The following is a 24,414-nucleotide window of genomic DNA, read 5'->3' as shown; positions in this document are numbered from 1 at the left end:
AAAGAAACAAAGTTCCTCCCAATACAGTCCCATATCATCATGCTTATGATTCAGTTCTGTGCAATAGAATGAGACCCATCCCACCTAAACCACTCTTTGAATAACCACCAACCCCTCTACTTACAGATCTCCACACCCTACTCTCAGCAAATACTGCATTGACAAAACACATTTACACTGAAATAACTAGACAAAAACTAAACAATTGACCTCCCAACTTAGTCTTAAACTCCAGCCCACCAGATGCGCCTATCAGAGACCACACTCCCCAAACAAATACATAACACTCTCCTTCTTACTCGGTGGACATCATTCTTCACTATAACACTACACACACCATTTCAGTATATCCTAAGACCCATACAGACCTATACAGACACGGAGCACTTACTGTTCAATTGCCCTGCACTTTGCACATAAACGCACACAAAACATCAAAACACTATGTGACTTTTTTTATACCTACAGGTGGATGTCACCAACTTCCTGAGTGCTGTAGAATTGGATAGGAATTAAGTAGAAAGAATATTTATAGTTTTTCTCAAACAGTGTTTTAAGGGATAGGAATTAAGTTGTAAGGATATATATAGTTTTTCTCACATAATGTTTTATGCTAAATGCATGTTTATTGTGGTTACAACCTCTTGGATGAACATTAATATCTTCTGTATAGTGCCTTGAAAGTCTTGGTATAATGATTGTGTAACACGGTATGAAAAGATAAGTTTCATAACAAAAAGCCTCTGCATGCAGATTGTTTTTATTCAAATATTTTAGGCAATAGATATTAACATCAGTTTAGTGCCATAATTTTTTTGTATTGCATTTCAGACAAGTAACAGTAACAGTATGATAATATGCATGTAGATTGTTTTCGATTGCTGAAATTAAAGTTTTTTGACAGCTTAAAGTCTCATCTCCATAGCATGGGTGATGGTCGATCTTTTTTCAGAGATGTGTAGAGTAGATTTACTTGCTGACAATGTACTTACATCTGTTGTATCTCATGAAACTGTTCAAATATGAAGCTATCGAACCAAGCTCATTCTTAGGCCACTATTGTTGGCTGTGAGTTATGTGTGATTGCAATCGTTGCTGATTCCATGACACTTTTCCAATGATATTGCTTCTGTATCTTGTATCTTTCAGTGCCATGCTTTTTACATGGTTATTGTGATGATTGCCTTAAAATCCAAGGTATATCCTAAGAATATAGTAAAGATTCACAATGTTTCAGTTATTTGTCATCATTTGATATCGAAAATTTGTCATGTAATGTACAAATTTACTTCACAAATATACATATTTACTTCACATTTGACATTTAGTTAAGCACATTGTCAGTACCTTTGCTGATTCAGTTAAATCTTCTGAATTAAGGTCTTGAATACAGACTTATTTTTAACAGTTAAGATGCAGTAAAATCTCTGAACGGAAGTGTAAATGATTGAGTAATTATATAATGAGCGAAGGGTCAAGGCCTTAATTCCTGAAATATTATGAAATACATTATAAGCTATGACTAATTGGCATGGGTGCCCATAAATCAGTAAACCATCTTCATTTATCTTCATGGTGTTGATTCTTAAGATTATTATGAAGTATTGCTTACATGTTGAAAAAAATTTTGTTTGAAATATTCCACAGACATTTAGATTTTCCATTTTAATTGACTTGACCCTTTTTTCTTTTCTGGATCTATTTTTTCCCTTACTTTTACACACATTTTTTTTTCTGAAGGAACTTCATTTTTATCTGTATGTGCTTGTAGTTTTTTTAATAATACGGTAGTTTCTTAGAATACAAATAGTTTGTGGCAAACACACTCTAGATAACCTCTTCAGCAAATATTTCAAGTATCGCTGATGGGTTTAAAGCACCTGAAGTGTGGAGGTGATTGTTAATGACTAGGATAAAGGAAGATACTGTTTGACTTTACTTTTAGGAATGTTGATGAAGGGTTAGTAGTTTGAAAAGTGTTTGATAGCAGGTGACTTTGCATAGGCTTGTTTTTTACAAAATTCAATTGTTAAGGGTTTAAAATGACTTATGGATATATGTACCTCATGGAGGCTCATACAACCTTAAGAATCAATGAAGGATGTTGATACCAGATAGAAATTTGGTGTTTTGGGTGACATGCATGAATAGTTTGAGAACAAAGTACAAATGATTGGGAGATAAAAGGTCCCAGATATAAATAATTACGAAAGAAAATATGGATTTTGTGCATCAACAGACATGAGTGTTACAACTGTGTACTTCAGACATAAAGATGTATGTAGATGCACATAGTATAGACACAGGCAAGGCATGTTAGACAGGCATATGATTGTTATGTGTAAGGTGTAAAGAAATTTGATAAAAACTGTTTGATTCACAGTATAGAGGTAGTTCATCAGATCATATGGTAGTATTATGTGCATTAGCTTTTTTTTTTTGTAGATATTACAGGACTAGCAATATGAATGACAAAACATGAAGGTGTAAGGTATCATTGCTGAGAAATGAGAGTGTAAAACTTAACTTCCACAAGAATTGAAATGAGAAGCAAAGAGAATAATCTTAACGAGCACAAAATAAGGTTGAGATGATATGAAGATAGTTCAAGAGAGCACCCTAAGAGACTGCCACAAACGTGTGCAGCACTGTAGGTAAAGGTTGTGGAAAGAGTTGAGTTTAAGACTTGGGAAAGTTGTTTGAAAGGAAAAGAGAGTTTGGAAGAAGATGAATATGGTGGGAAATAGTCCTCAGTTTAGAATAATGAGTATGAGTTGAAAAAAATGGTAAATACGAATGGAAATTAAGACATGTGGATTATTAGTGTGAAAAATGAACCAGAGATAGATGAACAGCAGACTATACTGAATGGAAGGAAGTAGCTGTATATGAGAGAGGCCTATAAAGGTTGAAAGTTTAACAGTTTCAAAGGATGAAGTTTGTAAAGAGGAAGCAAGAACAGCAATAATAGTTTCGAAGAATGGAAAAGAAAAGGGAGGGGGTATATGGATGGAGTGGCAAGATAGATGATGAAGAGCAGAAATGAAAAACTGTCATTTACTGGATCTGGATAGTGCTTATGGAAGGTTAAAAATGTGATGTGCCTCGTAACTGGACAGAGGCACTAATTGTGTTACTGTATAAGATTAAAAGGAATGAAAATGAATACAAGAATTATAGTCATGAGTCTTCTGAGTATGGTTACGCAAGTGCATGATAGAATAGTGATTAATTATGTTGAAAGGATTAGTGAACTTTTTGTAGGTGAAAAACAAGGTGGGTTTAATAAGAGAAAAAGGTGTTGATCAGATTTTTGCTTTTAATGTAAAAAACTTGGGGCTGTGATTTCTGTGCATTACATTATATGTAACAGCTAGATAATGGAGGTGAATGAACAAGGCCACTTCTTCATCTGTTCCTTGCACTACCTCATTAACAGAGGAAATGTTGAACATGTGTTTGCAGTAGCTACGGATGTAGAAAAGGCATATGATGAAATGATTAGGAAAGCTTCCTTGAAAGTTTCAACATGATGTAGTATGCATAGGAGACTTCTGAATGTAACACATTTTTATGATTAAAGTAGCGTATATGTGAGAGCTATTAGAGATATCAGTGAGTGGTTTGAAATAGATGTTGTATTTTGTCAAGGTTGTAAGATATCACTAAGGCTGTTTAATGTTTTTTGATGTTTTATTACATAGCACATATGTTAATGTTACACATCTTAAATCTAATATGATTTAGATTTACAACTAACATCTTATAGCTTAACTAATGTAGTTTTAGATCTTTCATATTTCATGAAACCTCTCACACCTTCCTTCTTGTAGCTATCTGCACAGTCAGTTGAGTCTTAATCTGAACCCCAAACACTCCACTCCATTTAAAATTTCACATATCTTATCTTTGTGTCACTTGTATCTGATTGCCCTTCCAAAAAATGTCAACTTCCATTGTATTGCTTGCATCAATTTTTTCTTTGTGCATTCCATTCAGTGGTGTGAAACCACATTTTTTTTTCTAATCATTAGAATTTTGTGTCTAAGAATGGCACCATGAAGATGGATTGAGAAGAAATTTATGCAATAAAGTTGGGGTTTCCATACTAATGAAGTTTGCATGTCAGATCCAACACAGCGTGAAGCTGCTGTGGTGCCTTGGAATCCTGAATCTCCTGTGATGTCCCTGGGCAGTCGGACTGTGTTGTATTGCCGTGCAATTGGTTGGCCAAAGCCATCCATAACGTGGTGGCGAGGCACAAATATGTTACCACTGTCCTCTCAGCAATTTGAGCAGTACCGAGATGGCTCTCTGACTGTCAAATTAGTTTCCCTTAGGAATCTTGGCCCGTATACCTGTCAGGTATACAATGGTCTTGGTCGCGCCACTTCTCAGACAGTCATATTACGTGCACTTGGGCCTGTCTACAACACAGTAAATAGGGACCGTGATTTTCTACAATATATCATTAATCCACCCAAAGCTCCTTCCACCACAAGTTCCCCTCCTCCTGTTTCCTCATCCACATCCTTCCCTCACATATTTTCTGACCGGCGACCTTATCGGCCTGCATACTTACCACCAACAACTGATAAACCTGCTGTTACCTCTCCAACAACAACTAGACCATACATAGGTGAGGACTTGCATGCTGTTTTACTCACATTTTTTACCTTGGCTAAAGCACAAAAGAATATATAATGATTTTTTTACAAACTAAATTGTAGTTGAACTTTAATTAAAAGATTACCTTTTAGATTTGCATGATTGTAATAACACTTTGTTTTCTCTCTGTTTTGCTTATGTTTGTTAGACTGAAGTCTAAGACGCTTACTAGTTTTAAAGCAGTCAAAATGTGTTTTTCATTTTTCTGTATGCAATTTTTTGAGGTTTGTTTGCATTCAGTGCAAAAAGTAATAGGATGTTAGGAGTTAATAGGGTTTTGAAAAATATGGTCATTTTAGTCATGACTGCTGAATTTGATACTTGAATGGTATCAATTTGGATTACTTTTTTGGAATTTATATTGCAAATAAAAGTATTTTTTTAAGGTAAACCAGCAGAGGTCATTTTAGGCACCTGCTTGTGCACGCACCTGCAGGATGAAGTGAGATGAGAGTTTGAGACATATTTGTCAGGATAACTGGCAATTTCATCCTGTCAAACCTAACAGCCATTTTAGCTATTAGCTAAAATAATTTGTCCTTACTTTTACAGTTACCCATAGTGTAATGACTTTTAAGAGCATTTTGTATCGTGTGCAATTGCATTACACTATTTTTCAATTTGTCTGGCCTGGAATCTTAAAAGAAGGTCCTAGAAGCCTCTGTTTCAATTTGAGATTCGCTTGAGATTCACTTTGATTGTTATCATTATGTGAAGAGTAGTGAGACAGTAGCTCTAATAATAAGATGGCATAGTCCCCATGAATCAAGAAATAGTAGGCAGAAAAAGTCTAATAGTGCAAGTTTCTTGCACTTCACTATGCAAGACTGTATATTAGAATACTGAGAAGGCATTAATTGATTGCATTGAAATAGACCAGATAAAGAAGCTTGTTCATGACAAGGGCATCATTGGTATAGAAAAATCCCTAGGCAGAAACACCCAATGGCCAAAGAGGAAGTTGTTGTTCAAGCTGTAACAACTGCAGCTGGGGAATATGATGTCATGAAGTTCACTGATGAGTTTATGAAATTCAAGCTGCACTATAAGCTTCAGTATCTATCACTCTTTGGTGAAGCTGCAAGTGTGATGTATGCTGATTTAGTCATCCTTCCACATTTGTTGGTGGCTACCAAGATGATCACACTCTTGATTAGAGTTTCAGTGCTTATGGTATGGGCCTTTACTGGAAAAGACTCCCGAAGAAATCCCTGATCTGTTAGAGTATTAACCCATTCACTACAGGTGAGACATATATGTCCACATAATGTTTTTGTTCACTGCAGCTGGGGTGTATATGCCTCAGACATTTTTCTTTTCACTGCACATGTAGCATGTGTTGGTAGGGAAGAAATAATTCTACTTCCATATTCCTTACGTGTCATAGAAGGCTACTAAAAGGGGTGGGAGCATGGGGCTGGAAACCCTTCTCTTAATTTCTAGAAGAGGAAACAGAAGAAAGAGCCAGGTAGGGAGTGCTCATCCTCTTTGGAGGCTCAGACTGGGGTGCCTGATTTGTGTGGATATAACCAAGAGGAGAAGAGAGGAGAGACAGGTATTATATGTGCTGGCTCTGAGTGAAACATAACTCAAGGGTAAAGAAGAATGGTTTGGAAATGTCTTAGTAGCAAAGTCAGGGGTTGGTGAGAGGACAGGAGCTAAGGAAGGTGTAGCACTTCTCCTGAAGCAGGAGTTGAGTGAGTGTGTGATAGAACATAACGAGGGAACTGTTAGATTGATGTGGGTAAAACTGAAAGGGAATGGCAAGAATTGGATGATTATTGGTGCTTATGCACCTGGCCATGAGAAGAGAGATCATGAGAGGCAAGTGTTTTGGGAGCAGCTGAGTGAGTGTGTCAGCAGTTTTGATGTAAGAGACTGAGTGTCAGTGATGGGTGATTTGAATACAAAAGTAACTAATGTGACAGTTAAGGGGATAATTGGAGCACATAGGGTATTCAGTGTTATGAATGGAAATGGTGAAGAGCTTGTGGAGTTGTGTGCTGAATAAGGACTGGTGATTGGGAATACCTGGTCTAAAAAGAGGGATATACGAATGTATGTATGCGAGTAGTAGAGATGGTCAGCAGGCATTATTAGATTGCAAATTAATTGATATGTATGTAAAAGAGAGACTTTTGCATGTAAATGTGCTGAGAGAGGTAGCTGGTGGGAAGTGTGATCACTATCTTGTGGAGGCAAGTATGAAGATTTGCAGATTTTTGAGAAAGGAATAAAAGTATGGGAGAAAAGAGTGGTGAGAGTAAGTGAGCTTGGAAAGGTGACTTGTGTGAAGAAATGCCAGGAGAGATTAAGTGTAGAATGGCAAAAGGTGAGAGCAGTGAAGGAGGGGAGTAAGTGAGAAATGTTAGATATTTAGGGATGCAGTGATGGCATATGCAAGAGATGCATTTGACATCCAAAAGGTGGGAGGTGGACAGATTAGAAAGGATAGTATTAGGTAGAATAAAGAAGTAAAATTGTTAGTGAAGGAGGAAAGAGAGGCACTTGGTTAGTACTTACAGGGAAGGAGTGAAAATGATTTAGAGATGTGTAAGAGAAAAAGGCTAATATGGGAACTTTTTAAGGTATATTGGTCCCAATGATGTTATATGGATATTAGTCATGGGTTATATATGAAAATGTATAGAAGAGGGTAGTGTCTGAGAGAAGGTACAGCGATTGAAAAAGAGGGCAAATGAGGGTTAGGTGAGTGAGTACTGGTAAACTTTAGGGAAAATAAAAAGGAATTTTAGAAGTAGGTAAATGATGTGCAAAAGAAAAGAGAACAAATGGGAACAGTGATGAAAGGGGCAAAAGGGGAAGTGCTAACAGTTGGTGATGAAGTGAGGAGATGGAGTGAGAATCCTGGAGGATTGTAAGAGATGTTTGATTGAATAGTGGCAGATGTAGGGTGTTTTGGTCAGGGTGGTATGCAAAGTGGGAGAGTCATGGAGGGTGGTTTGGTGAAGAGAGAGGAGGTAGTGAAATCCTTGCATAAGATGAAGTGCAGCAAGGTAGCTGGACTGGATGGTATTGCTGTTGAATTTATTAAGAAAGAGGGTGGCTTTGTTTTTGAGTGGTTGGTAAGGGATATTCAGTGAGTGTCATTTTATTGGCCACGTGTAGACTACCAAAATGAAGTAGTGTATTATGTTTATTAGCAGTTGAAGTGTAGTGAAATAAGAATCTTCATTCTAAAAGGTTTGATATTCTATCCAGTTATTTTTTAATTAAATCTAAACAAACCTCCTTTTTCCTAGTGTTAGTGAAAAAATTTTTATGATCTAGATCAATGAATATTTTGGCAGACATATTATTTGTGTACTTGCTTTTATTAACTATCCTTGAAATTATAGAATCATGAGCTGTTAAAGTATGTTGACTAAAATTATGATCTGGGATTCTCACTGACAGTTCCACTTCGTGCAATAATTCGCCTCAATACAACTGAGTTTACACCATACTCAACTATACGTATACCATGTGATGTCAAAGGCTACCCAGTTCCAGTTACGACTTGGTTTAAAGGAGATTACGCTATAGAGGCCTCAGAGAAGTACGAGATAGAAGGTAAGACTTTAATGTGATACTGGTGATACAAGTGTTTTTTTTTTAGATGTAAGTGGAGAATTAGCAGGTAAATGATTAACTGTAGATGTGACTTGCATCACCATGGCTATTTCATTATTCAATAGCTATCCAGGAGAGAGAGTGTTACATATATAGAAGAATGATAATTTAAAGGCGATAAGTTGCATTATGTAGGGTGTAGTTGAATAGGGATATTCATAATAGACTGTAACTGAGGAACTGGTGTATTATTGGAATCAGATTTTGAATTATTTTGGTGGTAAAATTATGTCTTTCTTTGTCAGTATATTGGCTAAACATAGCAAATGAAGTCATCTTCATTTTCAGCCCTAGAAACTTTCTCATGTTCCTATTTTGTTGCAGTTAGTTAAATGTATATTTTGTCATTATCATTCCAGATGACAGAACCCTTATAATTAAGGATGCACAGGTTGATGACTCTGGACGGTATAAGTGCCAAGTTAAGAATGAATTTGGTGTTGCTGACAGCACCACTGTTATCAGCGTTAGAGGTATGGACTACGTCCATGATATGATCTTTTACTAACAGAATTTTCTTCTTAACCCTTAAATGGGGGTTGTGTTTGTATACTAACATCCCTCCCCACCCACCCACCCGACAAAAAAAATCAAGAAAAGATTTTCCTTTGAGATTCTATAGTCAAGCCTGGAAAAAAGGGCAGAAAGAAATAATGACTACCTTTATGTTGGCCTGGTGGAGTGCTAAGTGATCCTAAGGAAGGGAGCATGACCAACACGTCTGTGGTTATGGTTTTTCCTTGCCTCCAGATAAGAGGGGAGGATGTGGAAATACTGTTTTTTTTGTTATCTTTGAGTGTGACACCACACTCTGATTTCATGTATTACATAAGCACAGCTTTGGTGAATGACATGATTATATGTAGAAATATTGCACTTTTCATACTGTATGAATTACTACTATAAATGATGCTTTTCTGTCAAAAACATGCTTGGAAAGGTTTTAATTCTACTCTCACTCCTGGGGTCATATATTTCTTCATCTTTCACATGTTATTCTTTTTCACTGCACATTCCGGCCTGAGATTGAGTAATGCGCATCTACCACGGTGATTGTTTGGGTACTGATGAGAGTAGTTTTTGCCATGCCAGCCAGGCAGTGGAAGAAACCTCTACTGATTATGGTACTGATGTTACTATAAATCAGTTTAAAGAGGCTGGTAAAGATGAAAATCACATGATGTTAGCTGCCTTTCTCAGAGAGAACATCACATGATGTTGATAGAAACCATAGAGAAAGTGGAGGATGAAGTCGAAGATATTGTGAGTGCTCAGGAGCTGAACATGCAGGAGGGGGTAGGGCGTGTATTAGCTACAGCAAATTGGAGCAGTGTTGGTAAACAGGGTGGTGGCTGTTATTGGGATGAACCATAGAACATGAAATGGTCTGTGGAGCTTGGCCATGGAGAGGAAGCTCAGGTTTTGATGCATTGTATATGACAGTTAGAGAAGAAATGTGAGTGAATGAAGCTACTCTTCATTTGTTCATGGCACTTCCTTGTTATCCAGGAAATGGCAAATAAGTATGAGAAACAAAGTGTTACTACAGGTTCGACTAGAAAAATGAAATATTCATGAGGTATCTTTCTGTTGATGGTCATTAAACCAATCCATAGCAGTGATAGTTCTTGGTTAAAAAACCCAACTGCAAAATTTATAGGAAACCTTTCTGGATTATTAAATGCTGGCTTAACTGTCTGCATGGTGTTATGCAAAGATGACCTTCATGTATATGATAATGTCAGACGATAGCATTCTGTAATTCTTATGAAAATAACACTAATATATAGACAGTTGATAACTAAAGAAAGTAAAATTCTCAACCCACAAAACAGCCAAACATTTTTACTCATGGATGCTACCAACCCACTGATAATGGGAAGGTTGAGGTCACAGATTTTTGTCTTTGTTCATCTCTAAAGATATATATGTTATGAATGGATGCCTGTTATCAGTATTTAATGAGATATCCTTTTCCCTCATAGGTTAATAAGCAAACTGACATTACTCTTACTGTCTTTCCCTTCTGAACCAGGGCCATGAACAGCCTCTTGCCTTCAAACATTATCACATTCTCCATTATAATGACTCCTTCAGCCATGTCGGCAAAGACTTGGTAAAACCTCTTTACACATATAAGTGTGAAAGCAATTAATCTGTTCTTTTTGTTTTTCAGGTCTTTATGTACATCCCAGTTGCACAGACAACCTCTTCTTTGCAAACTGTAAGTTAATAGTTCGTGCACAGTACTGCACAAATAAATATTACGCCAGATTTTGCTGTCGCTCCTGCACCTTGGCTGGCCAGTTGCCTTCTCATGGTACTCATCTGCAGAACATTTCTCAAAGTAGTAACAGAAGGAAATAAGTAGAAAATGCTTAGTTTTATATTAAAGTCATGTGAAATATGGTTGAATACCAGTAGAGCAGCATGTTATCTTGAGTATCCAGGATTTGGATGATATAAACTTAAATGCCATCCAATTTTAGTCTTATTGAAATGCTGGTACTCCAGTAAGGATTGTATTAACAAGTCTTGGGTTATCAAGGTACTATGTTCATCATAACTTCATACATATGTTTAATCACAAACAGATTGTTTTTCATCTACATTAGAGGTTCATCCATTGTTTGATAAATGATTTGATATATTTACATGCCATTTTACATGGTGATAATCATTTCCTGTAAGCATTAAAAAAGTATCATCGATTAGCTAGCTAAATAACATTTGAATCTGCTAGGTATGATAACCTCGTAAATGTGATACTGTGTATCTGTTCTTCAAACAGTCCTCATTTTTATGCATTGTTGAATAACAAGGAAGATTTGGCATGTAAACATGTCATGATTGATGTAAAGAGGGGTTGGCACTTGACTAATATGCACAAATGTATAGTATTGCAATGTTAGACCGTATTTATGTGTAGAATTCCAGTCACAGTAACATATTGGAGAATTAGGAAATTTGCCAAGAACTGACTTCTCTTAATCCTCACTTGCTTTTAATGAAAATAACCCAGTTCACTTGTCCAAATACAGCCGCGGTTGGAGTTAAGATTTTGAACACACATGGCTACAGCTGTGGCTGTGTAGTCCTCAGGCTTGTAAATAATGCACAGACTTAATACTTAAATGTGACTAAGACAGGTATTTGGAAGTGAAATTTTTGTTCACCCTCCAAAACACTTAATCTGTTTAAGATAATTTTTGCATTTTTTTATGTAAGGTTTAATCTATCTGCATATTCCTCCTCTGTTAAAATTACTTTTTTTTATCCTCCACTAAGATCTGGTTCAAATTCTGGGATATCACCTTCATGTAGAGCACTTGGCAGATTTCTCTCGTAGCCAAGTATAGTAATTTACATAATAAGTAGTGTAGTTTTGGTTTTGTTAATATTTTGAATGTAGATCATATTTGCTGTGTTTAAATTTGCTTGGTTAGTGGAGGAGCCCCATTTTATCCCTGAAATTTTTATCTTGTAATTGGTTAGTTGCTCAATTTCAGAGATAATGTCATGACACTTTAAAGTGTGGAACCTTAATACTGCACTTCTGTAGCCTAGGCAACATGGCAATATTTCATAAAGATAAAAATTATGTATTTTTGATTCTGTCTTTGTTGATATGATATTTTGGTGTTCAAGCAAATCCAGATACTAGTGTAAGCATGTGACATTTCTTCATGGTAGATGGTTCGTAATAGCCCTTTGTTTCAGACCAGTTGGGGATGAACCCTGTCTGACCTACAAGAATTTGTGTTATTTCTCTCTCTTTGGTAACAAATATACATACACTACTGTATATATTGAGCATATTCAAGTTGCTCTTTTGAAAAAAAAAAAAGATCTGAATAAATTCATTATATAATAATACAGAAGTCTTTGCCAACCACTGGGGTAACGTTTCTAGGAGACCCCATGGTTGGCAAAACCATGGTGGCAAGGTACAGGGCTTATGGGAAATGGGGGATTGAGGGAAGTTCCATCGAGACACACAGGAAGCCATGTAAGGAACACTCCTGGGTTAAAGATAAGCACGTCAAACTTCTATAACCAAGCTCTTATTCCTGAAAGGTCCAGCACATGATGTACAAAACTGTAAGGTAATAATATGATGGAAGTATGACACTAGTGGTACTGTACCTCCATGCTCTCAGAAAGCAGCCAGCCAGCCAGCAACACACCACAAGAGGCTACCTCAATGCTCACCCTAGGAACACCATCTGGTTATGACATTCCTCCTGCCTCTCTTTAGAAATGATGATACGTCAGGCTAGGCCACAAGCAGTTCGTGTCCATGTGACACTTGCCAGTGCATGGATAAAATTTTGGTGGTTCTGAGGAAAAGCATGGGTACTCAGAACTTAAGGCCTTAGTAGGTTTATATCATACATTGTTCTATGTACACTCAAAACCGTGGAAGGCAAGAGATTTCTATGCAGAATGTGAGAGTTATGTTTAGTATTGGAAAATGGTGCACACATCATTTCCTAGGGCAGCAAATGTTATTGCTGAAATAAAGATTCAGAAGGAATGTCATCCCTTGTATTGGAGAACAGAGCCATCATACACTGGAAAGCATCACATTATATTTGAAAAAGGAAAACTATATGCACAGGAGTACTGTCCAACTTTCTGGGATTTCCAAGTTATAAAGAAAAAGTCAAGTTCGTGCTAGAGTTTTCTGTAAAAGTCAAGACTTATCTTTATGCATGCCATTTTTGACTAGGCACCAGGCATACTTTTGCTAGGAGAGCAATAGTTCCCAGTAGTGCCTTCATCTGATGCCATTTCTGCAGCAGGTGTTGTTTTTGTGTACTTGTGATGACTTTCCGTAGTGCCAACTGAGAATCACATACACTAACTAGATATAGTATAATATATCATCTAATACACTCTGCTGAGTACATATGTTGGCACTGAAGGTCAAATAAGATCTCTTATAGTCATAGAGATTCTCAGACATATATACTCGCGACAAACCACACGTCACTGCCACAGTGTTGTCAATATTGTTTTGGGTTTCCTTGGTCTAAGTTAGCCCATGGTGATTTATCAGGTGTATCCTGATGTGTTTATAATGCCACAAAACTTTCAAACTATAGTTTGTGCCAAACTAATGTGATTTCGGTGAAGTTTTAAATTAAATCCTGTAAATAAGCGACAGTAAAAATTACCTATTTACAAGCTGTTTTTCATATCCTTTCAATAAAAGGTTACATTTAGTTTTATAGGAATTTATGCATATTTTTGAAAGAGCTTTATTGAAACTATGTGAATAGTTCACCTAATTTATTTTATGTGTATGGCAACAAATGATGTCATGGAAGTAGAAATGAATCACAGGTGATTTAGGGGGCAAAGGTTCTTGGACCATTGAGGAATGTGCAAAAAGATTGGTTGTTACTTAGGAGGGCAAAAATGGGTATGTTTGAAAGTATAGTAGTCCCAGTGATGTTGTATGGATGCAAGGCATGGGCTAGAGATAATGTGTGGAGAGGGATGGATGTGTTTGAAATAAAATGTATGGTTTGAGATGGTTTGATCAAGTAAGTGATAAAAGTTTAAGAGAAGTGTGATGATAAGGAGAGGGTGGCTGAGGAAAATGAAGAGGCTGTGATGAATTATGGAGAAAATGAATGAGGAGGGGTTGACAAAGAGGATGTATGTGTCAGAATTGGAGGAGACAAGAAGGGGGAGACTAGATTGGAGGTGGAAGGATAGAGTTATTGGGGTCTGAACATGCAGGAGAGTGAAAGGCATACATAGGATAGAGTGAATTTGAGTGTTGTGATATAGATAGGGCCGTTTGCTATCAAACAACTGAACCAGAGCATATGAATCTGCTGGGGTAAACCATAGAAAGGACTGTGGGGCTTGGTTGTGGACAGAAGGCTGTAGTTTTGGTGCATTACACAACAGTTAGAGAATGCATGCAAGCGTTTGCAGCCTTTCTTCATCTGTTCTTGGTGCTACCTTGTGAATGTGGGAAATAGTGAACAAGCATTAAAAAAATCTAATAAGGTACTACATGAAAATGTGCCTTTTCCCTCACATGTGCATCTGAAAGGGTTCTACTCCTACATTATTGTATTTTTGTATACATGACATGGTTTTACAAATGTATTAATCTACATTAGATTAACCCTAAACAAGTTAAGATATTACATTGTAAATGTTGACATCAAATGAGCTATTTTCAAATGAGACGGTTATTTTTGTATTTCTACTATGGAGGCACAGATACACAAGGCCTCCTGGATACACTCCACAAATTGAAAACCGGAATAATTATTTATGGGGAGAGTTTAACATCCAACATCCTGCATGGCTCAGCATTCCCACTTGGGCTCCCTAAGGTGAAGTCCTCATAATCCAAATGCATTTTTTGCAACATCCTTTTGTTATTGCATCCAACTAACCAGACTTCCAACTCACCACCTTCAGCAGCCTTAGGGCAATGAATAGCCTTAGAAGCTCCAGTGCTTAGCTTATAAGCCTATAATCCAGTCCAACCTTCAGCAGCCAACCTCACCAGACATAGCCTCCTGCCCCTCAACACTGTGCATAAAGACCACCCTGAGCACACTAGACAAACTCTCCTTGACGCAACCAACTCGCACAGCCACGAGACGAAAAGTACCGGGGCAAAAGCAAGCAGGAACACCAACTCTCCCAGAATAGTGTCTGCATCGCCAAAGAAGTCGTAAGTCACCCTCTTGACTCCACAGTCATGATTGAATTTCATAGTAAGTAGGGTTATGAAGAGGAGAATGTGATGTTGAATACGAATTATGGACAGTAGCAAAAATATATTAAAATGAAGAGATACTTTTGCCTCTGCATAGTACAGATGACGACACGGTCTGGCAAGGTTTAATTTTCCTCATTGTTGAGGCGATGCAAACTTGTGAATGGCTCTATGGATTATTATGCATGTTATAGAGGTAAATGAAAAAGAATATATTTATATGTATTCTTTCTTTCTTTCAAACTATTCGCCATTTCCCGCACTAGCGAGGTAGCATTAAGAACAGAGGACTGAGCCTTTGAGGGAATATCCTCACCTGGCCCCCTTCTCTGTCCCTTCTTTTGAAAAATTAAAAAAAAAAAACGAGAGGGGAGGATTTTCAGCCCCCCGTTCCCTCTCCTTTTAGTCGCCTTCTACAACACGCAGGGAATACGTGGGAAGTATTCTTTCTCCCCTATCCCCAGGGATAATATATATCTTTTTCTTTTCTTTCAAACTATTCACCATTCCCCGTGTTAGCGAGGTAGCGTTAAGAACGGAGGACTGGGCCTTTGAGGGAATATCCTCACCTGGCCCCCTTCTCCGTTCCCTCTTTTGGAAAATTAAAAAAAAACGAGAGGGGGGGATTTCCAGCCCCCCGCTCCCTCCCCTTTTAGTCGCCTTCTACGAAACGCAGGGAATACATGGAAAGTATTCTTTCTCCCCTATCCCCAGGGATAATATATATTCTGTCAAACTGTTCGCCATTTCCCGCATTAGCAAGGTAGCATTAAGAACAGAGGACTGGGCCTTTGAGGGAATATCCTCACCTGGCCCCCTTCTCTGTTCCTTCTTTTGGAAAAAAAGAAAAAAAACGAGAGGGGAGGATTTCCAGCCCCCTGCTCCCTCCAAAAGAAGGAACAGAGAAGGGGGCCAGGTGAGGATATTCCCTCAAAGGCCCAGTCCTCTGTTCTTAACACTACCTCGCTAACGCAAGAGGGTTGTGGTTGAGAGAACAGAAGAGGGTGTTTTGAAATGGCCAGGTCACATGGAGAGAATGAGTGAGGAAAGATTGACCAAGAGGATATATGTGTCAGAGGTGGAAGGAACGAGAAGTTGGAGACCATATTGGAGGTGGAAAGATGGAGTGAAAAAAATTTTGAGTGATCGGGGCCTGAACAGGCAGGAGGGTGAAAGGCGTGCAAGGAATAGAGTGAATTGGAACGATGTGGTATACCGGGGTCGACGTGCTGTCAATGGATTGAACCAGGGCATGTGAAGAGTCTAGGGTAAACCATGGAAAGTTTTGTGAGCCTGGATGTGGAAAGGGATCTGTGGTTTCGGTGCATTACACATGACAGCTAGAGACTGAGTGTGAACGAATGTGGCCTTTGTTGTCTTTTCCTATCGCTATCCCGCGCACAAGAGGGGGGAGGGGGTTGTTATTCCATGTGTGGCGGGGTGGCGATGGGAATGAATAAAGGCAGACAGTATGAATTATGTACATGTGTATCTATGTATATGTCTGTGTGTGTATGTATATGTGTACATTTAGATGTATAGGTATGTAAATTGCGTGTGTGGACGTGTATGTATATACATGTGTATGTGGGTGGGTTGGGCCATTTCTTTCGTCTGTTTCCTTGCGCTACCTCGCTAACGAGAGAGACAGCGACAAAGCAAAGTAGATAAATAAATAAATAATATATATATATATATATATATATATATATATATATATATATATATGTGTGTGTGTGTGTGTGTATGTGATGCCATCCCGAATGGAGTAAATTTCCTAAATAACTGGAAATTATTGTTAGACCCCCCAACAGGCAAATAATTACTTCATGATTATAGGATTTTAATTGTGGTTGTCTCGCTGTGTTTTCCCCGAGTTTGCGTAAGATAATGATATCAAATTTGATAAGATTTATGTGGAATTTTAAATCGTTATTTCATTTGACATTAGAACCATTTTGCCAGTCGTGTTGGACAGCCATCCCATGTTATTGCTATTTTGTATTCAATTTAACACCTTTATTTCATTTTACATAATTTTATATTGCGTTCCTTTTCTCAAGGGATTTGTTTGAGAATTTGAATGAGCTGGATTTTTTTTTTTTTATAAAAAAATGGAGTTTCAAATTTGGAAAACGAGTGGATGATAATCCGGTTATTAATTCATTTTTAATTATAACATTTAAGACTCATCTCTCTTAAATGCCCAACCATGTTCGCACGAGCACGGTACTTTAATTACCCCCCTTTATGTAGATATATGCTAATTAGATGTCGTAGAAGGTGACGAGAAGGAATGCGAATTAAAGGGTAAATGGCTCCTGGGGGTTGGGGGGGGGGTTGACCGACCACGAGGCGGCCATTGTACAATGGCGGCCGTGAAGACGCCGCGCCTTTTGGCACCACCTGCTCGTCCTTCTGGCTGGATTTAAGGCTTCTCCTCCACCTCCTGAGTTTGCATCTCCTCCTCAGGTGATCGGTGACCTTAAGGGCTTCCTCGAGGGCGACTGTGGTGACGACATTAATCTGAAATATGTGCGTGAGTCGTCCATATTTACTTACCCCTGGTTCTTCCCACCAAGCCGTTTGTGTCAATTTTTGGCCATTTTGTGGTAAATCCTGAGTCTATTATGACTCTATCGGCCATATTGGCTTAGAATATGTCTTCTTCTATTGTCTAGATATATTGGCATTGCTTAGATGACATCGAGTGATGTTTAATCGACAAGAATTTCATATCGGCCTCCCTCACTCACTCCTGCATGGGCGTCCATCTTGAATTTTTTTTATTTTCGTTCTGAATTTTTTTTTCTCTCAATTTCGTTAATTTTTTTTTTCGTTGAACCATATTAGTAATTACCATAATTAGTAATTAACATTAGTAATTACCATAATTAGTAATTAACATATTAGTAATAGCTGTGTTATGAGGTGTTTACTCGGTTATGAGGTGTCAGTGCCTAACTTAGGATGGGAGTGAGCTATCATTGCCCGACTTGGGATGGTTATATCATGCCCAACTTGGGATGGTTACCAGGTATCAGTGCCCAACTTGAGGTGGGTATGAGGAGGTATCAGTGCCCGACTTGGGATGGGTATGAGGTACCTGCTCGATAAATAGGGCGAATAAATAGATATCATTTATTAGACATTATTGATAGATAATAGTAAATAGAATAATAGATGATAGATTAATAGATAATAGAAAATAGAATAATTGATAGATAATAGAAAATAGAATGATAAATGATAGATTAATAGAAAATAGAATAATAAATGATAGATTAATAGATAATAGAATAATAATAGATTAATAGATAATAGAAAATAGAATAATAAATGATAGATTAATAGATAATAGAAAATAGAATAATAAATGATAGAATAATAGAAAATAGAATAATAAATGATAGGTTAGTAGATAATAGAAAATAGAGTAAATGATAGATAATAGAAAATAGAATAATAAATGATAGATTAATAGATAAAAGAAAATAGAATAATAAATGATAGGTTAATAGATAGCATAAGTTATTTTCGATATTAGGGGCGCATTATCCTCATAAACACCCTAGGATTTTCGCCCCTAGAGTATACATACCCATATGCATTATTTGTATACATAGCCATATGCATTAATGTACATATATGATATGTATGTATATATATTACTTGCTGTTAAGTGGACTGTCCCAAGGGCATTTAAACTGGCGGCGCCCCCTGGGGGGGTATTTAAAACGCCTCGAACGCTTGGGCGTTTAAACTGGCGGCTCTTCTAATTGGGTTGTTTGTTGAGCCTATTAGATGTCAGGGTGATTAAGGCCTTCTGGTTAGGTCAGGGTCATGTACACCTTTATTTTCTTCAGGTGATAAAAGATAATGATTATTACACCCACACACACACACACACACACACACTACACACACACACATACACACACTTACACACTACACTCACACCCACACACACACACTACACACACACACATACACACTACACTCACACACCCACACACACTTACACACTACACTCACACACACACACACACTACACCCACACTACACCCACACTAGCTCTGTGTCTCTTGAGACACTCGTTTACACCCACCGTCACTACACAGGCATCTTCACTACACCCTTGGCTTCACTTACACCCTTCCTTTATCTTCGCTACGGAGGCATTTATGTATTTTTTTATTCCCCGTCTCTCTCTCTCTCTCTCTCTCTCTCTCTCTCTCTCTCTCTCTCTCTCTCTCTCTCTTTCTCTATCTCTATCTATCTATCTATCTATCTATCTACATCACACCTTTATATGACATCGTTCTCCAATATACATGTCATCTTCATCACCACTTCATCCTTATCGCTTCGTTTATCTTCATTTGTGCTCGTCATCTTCACTACACCCTGCATTTTCATTTGTGCTCGTCATCTTCACTACACCCTGCATTTTCATTTGTGCTCGTCATCTTCACTACACCCTGCATTTTCATTTGTGCTCGTCATCTTCACTACACCCTTCATTTTCATTTGTGCTCGTCATCTTCACTACACCCTGCATTTTCATTTGTGCTCGTCATCTTCACTACACCCTTCATTTTCATTTGTGCTCGTCATCTTCACTACACCCTTCATTTTCATTGCACCTTCACCTTCAGCCCCCACCCCCCTCTTCATCATCACTTTCATCCTTAGTGTCTGTGTCATCTTCACTATACCCTTTATGTACAAGCACTCATCTTCACTACACCTTAATGTTCACGAGGGACACATCTTCACTATAGCGTCATCTTCACTACACCTTCATCACTACACTCGCTGGAATATGACTCGGTTGTAATATCCCTCGTCCCTCATATTCATGAGACTCAAATCCCAGACATTGTCCCAGACATCCCAACACTGTCCCAGGCCTCCTCATCGTCCCAGACATCCCAACACTGTCCCAGGCCCCCAACACTGTCCCAGACATCCCAACACTGTCCCAGACATCCCAACACTGTCCCAGACATCCCAACACTGTCCCAGACATCGCAACACTGTCCCAGACATCCCAACACTGTCCCAGACATCCCAACACTGTCCCAGACATCCCAACACTGTCCCAGACATCCCAACACTGTCCCAGACATCCCAACACTGTCCCAGACATCCCAACACTGTCCCAGACATCGCAACACTGTCCCAGACATCCCAACACTGTCCCAGACATCCCAACACTGTCCCAGACATCCCAACACTGTCCCAGACATCCCAACACTGTCCCAGACATCTCAACACTGTCCCAGACATCCCAACACTGTCCCAGACATCCCAACACTGTCCCAGACATCCCAACACTGTCCCAGACATCGCAACACTGTCCCAGACATCCCAACACTGTCCCAGACATCCCAACACTGTCCCAGGCATCTCAACACTGTCCCAGGCCTTCTCATCGTCCCAGACATCCCAACACTGTCCCAGACATCCCAACACTGTCCCAGACATCCCAACATTGTCCCAGACATCCCAACATTGTCCCAGACATCCCAACACTGTCCCAGACATCCCAACACTGTCCCAGGCCTTCTCATCGTCCCAGACATCCCAACACTGTCCCAGACATCCCAACACTGTCCCAGACATCCCAACACTGTCCCAGACATCCCAACACTGTCCCAGGCCCCCCTCATCGTCCCAGGCATCGTCTCCCGAGCTGTCACTGGCGTAAAGTGTAATGACCCATTACCCACTGGGGAAACTACTTTCGATTTTAATTGTTTGAAAAGATGACGAAATTGACTGTGGTTCCGCCAGGTGTGTGTCGTGCAATTGTCGTCGTCTTGGCTGTGTCCTGCGTCGTGGCCTGGGGCCTTGGGACATGGTACGCCATGTCCCTGGGGGCTAGGATCGACTCTGTGCGAGCTGAAGTGAAGGAGACACGGGCGCGCCCCCCGCTCTCTGTCCTACCCTTCCTGACGAAGGGGGACCTCCCTTAGACGGACGGGGGTCCGGGTTCCCTCTGGTACCCGATCGTGGGCACGTACCGCGTCGTGAGGCACAGGAGCGCCCTCCTGCAGGCGCTGACGGAGATTAGGGACGCCCAGTGGAAGATGGAGGAGGAGATTGACCTAGCGATCTCCTGGGCGTTCCTCATCTTCCCTTTCGCCCTTCTCGTCTCCTCCCGTCGCCTCCTCGCTGGCTCCTACTGCTGGTGGCAAGGTCGGCGAACTTCCCCATTCACCAGGACCTACCTGAAGAAGGTGATGGATGATTATTTCAAGTCACTGGTTCTTCCTAAGCATCAACACGCCCTTCAGGCCAACCAGGTTCGACCCCCTCCAGGGACCAGCGAAGTCCACATTCCAGAGATCTTCAGCGAGATCTTCAGCGAGATCTTCATGGACTTCGTGCCTTTCTCAAGCCTTTGGGCTTCGCCAGAGAGAGCCGCTCCCGTCGCGCCAACGAACCAGGTCGTGAAGCCGAAGGCGGCGCTACGGGCGACGCCCTCCGAACTGATTCAAGTCTCCCTGGCCACAGAGGGACCGAAGGAGTCGAACGACGCCACCACCACGCCCTCTCAGGACCAGCAGGTGATCTGTACCCTGAGGACGTGGCGTAAAACGCTGTGGCGTCGTGTTGGGGAGGTCGTGGCCCTACGCAGGAGCCATGTGGATTTCCTTTAGATGTTCGTGTCGTTCGTAACCACAATCGTGGTTAGCTTAGTCGCCTGGCTCAGGGACTTGAGATTAGTGCACCCGGACGTGGTCTTCTTCGTGGAATGGAAGTTCGTGAGGTTCAGACGCAAGATATTTGAACTCATGATGAAGGTGTCTTGAACTCAGGGTGGAGGTGGATGAGGAAGCCGACGCTTTTCTCTCCCTCTGCAAACTCGCGAAGGGGGAAGGGTTCGAACCCAGGAAGTTCTGTGAAGGGGTCGAACCCAGGAAGTTCTTGCGAAGGGTTCGAACCCAGGAAGTTCTTGCGAAGGGTTTGAACCCAGGAAGTTCTGGGAAGGGTTCGAACCCAGGAAGTTCTGCGAAGGGTTCGAACCCAGGAACTTCTTGCGAAGGGTTTGAACCCAGGAAGTTCTGCGAAGGGGTCGAATCCACGAACGTCTGCGAAGGTTCGAACCCAGGAACTTCTGCGAAGGGATCGAACCCAGGAGCTTCTGCGGAGGGTTCGAACCCAGGAACTTCTGCGTGGCAGGCGGGAGCGCGACCACTTAGGGTATGTTGAAGGTTTTTGTTTATAGTTTTCCAAGAAAATAGATTAGAGCAGAGAAGAAGGGTGTCAAGTGAAGATATTCCCTCAAAGGCTCAGGCCTCTGTTCTTAGCGCTGCCTCGCTCACGCGGGAAATGGCGAATAGTATGATAAAGAAAAATGTAATATATATATATACATGCTTTTTTTTTCCTTTAGTCCCTATTTAAGTAGTTTGGACCCAATATACATTTGTCATACCTAACCTGGACAGTTAACCAGGTACCCATAAGTCGATGGTGGCTGTCCTGTCTGGTCCTAATTGCACTAGTGTCTGGGATCGAGTCCCGCTGTTTGGTTCCTGACTGCCCCAGTGTCTGGGATCGAATCCCACTTGCCTAACTACAGTTGACCTTTTACGAAAGAACTGGACTTCCGCGAGAGGTTAGCCAAGGTCACTTTCTTCATGGCCTCTCTCTCTCTCTCTCCCTCCCTCTCTCTCTCTCTCTCCCTCCCTCTCTCTCTCTCTCTCCCTCTCTCTCGCTCTCTCGCTCTCCTCTCTCTCTCTCTCTCGTTAACTAGTACTGGTGTGGTTAGATGGTAGATACTAGTTAGTAAGGGTGTAGTTAGATGGTAGAGGGTCATTAATACTGAAGATTAATTCCTCATTTACCACAAATAATGAGTTAGGACAGGAAGGAAGTATTCAATGTAAGTTTATGAGTTTGCAATACTAATCATTGTCCTTTGATTCCCAGTCGCCCCATTTTGCTTCCTCTTTTTATATATATATATATTACGAATAGGTAAGGATCTCAGGGCTTCCTGCAAGCACTTCCCTTTAACATTTAGAACAAAAGTTCGCTCGTCCGGAAGACATATTGTGCCACATCTATATTTTTTTTTTTTTTGCTCCGTCCTCCCTTGCAGTACAAGGATATATATCTATTTTCCCTCTAAACTACTTGAAATCTCACTCCTTCTCGGGTTTCAGCCATTGGCCAGAGAGGAGAGAGAGTGAATAATCATCCTCTAGTCTTAATATACTCCATAGATCATGTCTTCCCCGTTTTTCAGAGGGTTGAAATAGGAGGTGAGGAGGAGGAGTTCTTCTCCGCCATCTGAGATGGCGGGTGGGGGTATCTGGCACCTGCGCCTGCGCACGGGGGACCTGGCCAGCTGGGGAGGAGGTGTCGCCCCCGCCCGCCAGAGGCCAGTGTTTCTGGAGACATGGTCGGGTGCACGTTAACGCTCTTGGCGCTCTCCGCCTTCGCTTTGGGTAAGTCTCTCTGATTTTGATCTCCCTTGTGGTAATGGATGCTGAAGGCGAGACTTTGGACAAATTGTGGTTTAAAGGGTTGGGAGAGGGATATGATTATAGAGATGTACTTTGGGGTTAATTATAAAGGTTCTTGCTCTCTCGTGCGCTCCGTTGGTGTGAGGTCAAACGAGTTTGAAAGGTTAACTTTCATTTTGGGTCATTGCGGGGGAGGGGGGGATGTTGTTTGACCTCTCAGCTGTATCAGACGAATTGATAATGGCTCAATAGTGACCCATTAGCCCCTTCAAGTTATCTCTATGTAAATTTTTGATCATCCAAAATATGCTACCCAGTTTCCCAAGGTAAATTTTTTTTTTCAAATTGGAGTTAAAATTTTTTCGAAATTTAATGGTTTTTCCATTAATGACCGGTATTCATTGTGAAGGGGGGGAGGGGTTAATTTTTTTTTGAAAATAATTATGATTGCAGCTTCAGGTAAATATTGTCTTAAAATAATATTTACCCCAAGAAATTTTTTTTTAGCCGCGTATGTAGTTTTACATTTTATAAAAAAAATTAAAAACTACATTTCAGTGACTTACACACTTTTGTATTTTACTTATAAAGTCATTATAAGTGCCAAGTGCCATGGAATTTTTTTTTTCCATTTGTCTAAAGTGTTGCACCCCCTTACCACCCTTTTGAATGGCGCCATATTGATGTCCAATCTTTAACTATAAATTAATATTAAATTTGGAGATGAAAATGGGGTTAGTCTAAATGGGGTTACATGCTTATTAACCTGCCAAAACAACAAATAAAAAAACTAGTAACCTATTATCAACTTAAAATCGTAGACGAATCTAAAAGGGGGAAAAAAATTTAACAGTTTTCTTCACAAGGTTGACTGGT

The 24,414-nt window shown here is 39.9% G+C and overlaps 2 protein-coding genes across 2 annotated transcripts in view; both read left to right on the top strand.

Annotated features, from left to right (window-relative positions):
- The window catches only part of LOC139757423 (papilin-like), a 95,879-nt gene extending 82,388 nt beyond the window's left edge, over positions 1-13,491 (top strand). Inside the window, 4 exon segments of the mRNA XM_071677926.1 lie at positions 4,130-4,639; positions 8,086-8,241; positions 8,661-8,774; positions 10,478-13,491. Coding sequence (XP_071534027.1) covers positions 4,130-4,639; positions 8,086-8,241; positions 8,661-8,774; positions 10,478-10,668 — 971 coding nt within the window. The 3' untranslated portion in view covers positions 10,669-13,491.
- Positions 13,492-23,362: 9,871 nt separating this feature from the next.
- The window catches only part of LOC139757422 (probable chitinase 2), a 48,199-nt gene continuing 47,147 nt past the window's right edge, over positions 23,363-24,414 (top strand). Inside the window, exon 1 of the mRNA XM_071677925.1 lies at positions 23,363-23,520. Within this exon, the coding sequence (XP_071534026.1) occupies positions 23,472-23,520 (49 nt within the window). The 5' untranslated portion in view covers positions 23,363-23,471. The remainder of the gene's footprint in view (positions 23,521-24,414) is intronic.

Source organism: Panulirus ornatus, chromosome 26, assembly GCF_036320965.1.
Source record: "Panulirus ornatus isolate Po-2019 chromosome 26, ASM3632096v1, whole genome shotgun sequence".
Lineage (NCBI taxonomy): Eukaryota > Metazoa > Arthropoda > Malacostraca > Decapoda > Palinuridae > Panulirus > Panulirus ornatus.
Note: the sequence above shows the minus strand (reverse complement) of the source record. Positions and strands in the feature narration are given on the sequence as shown.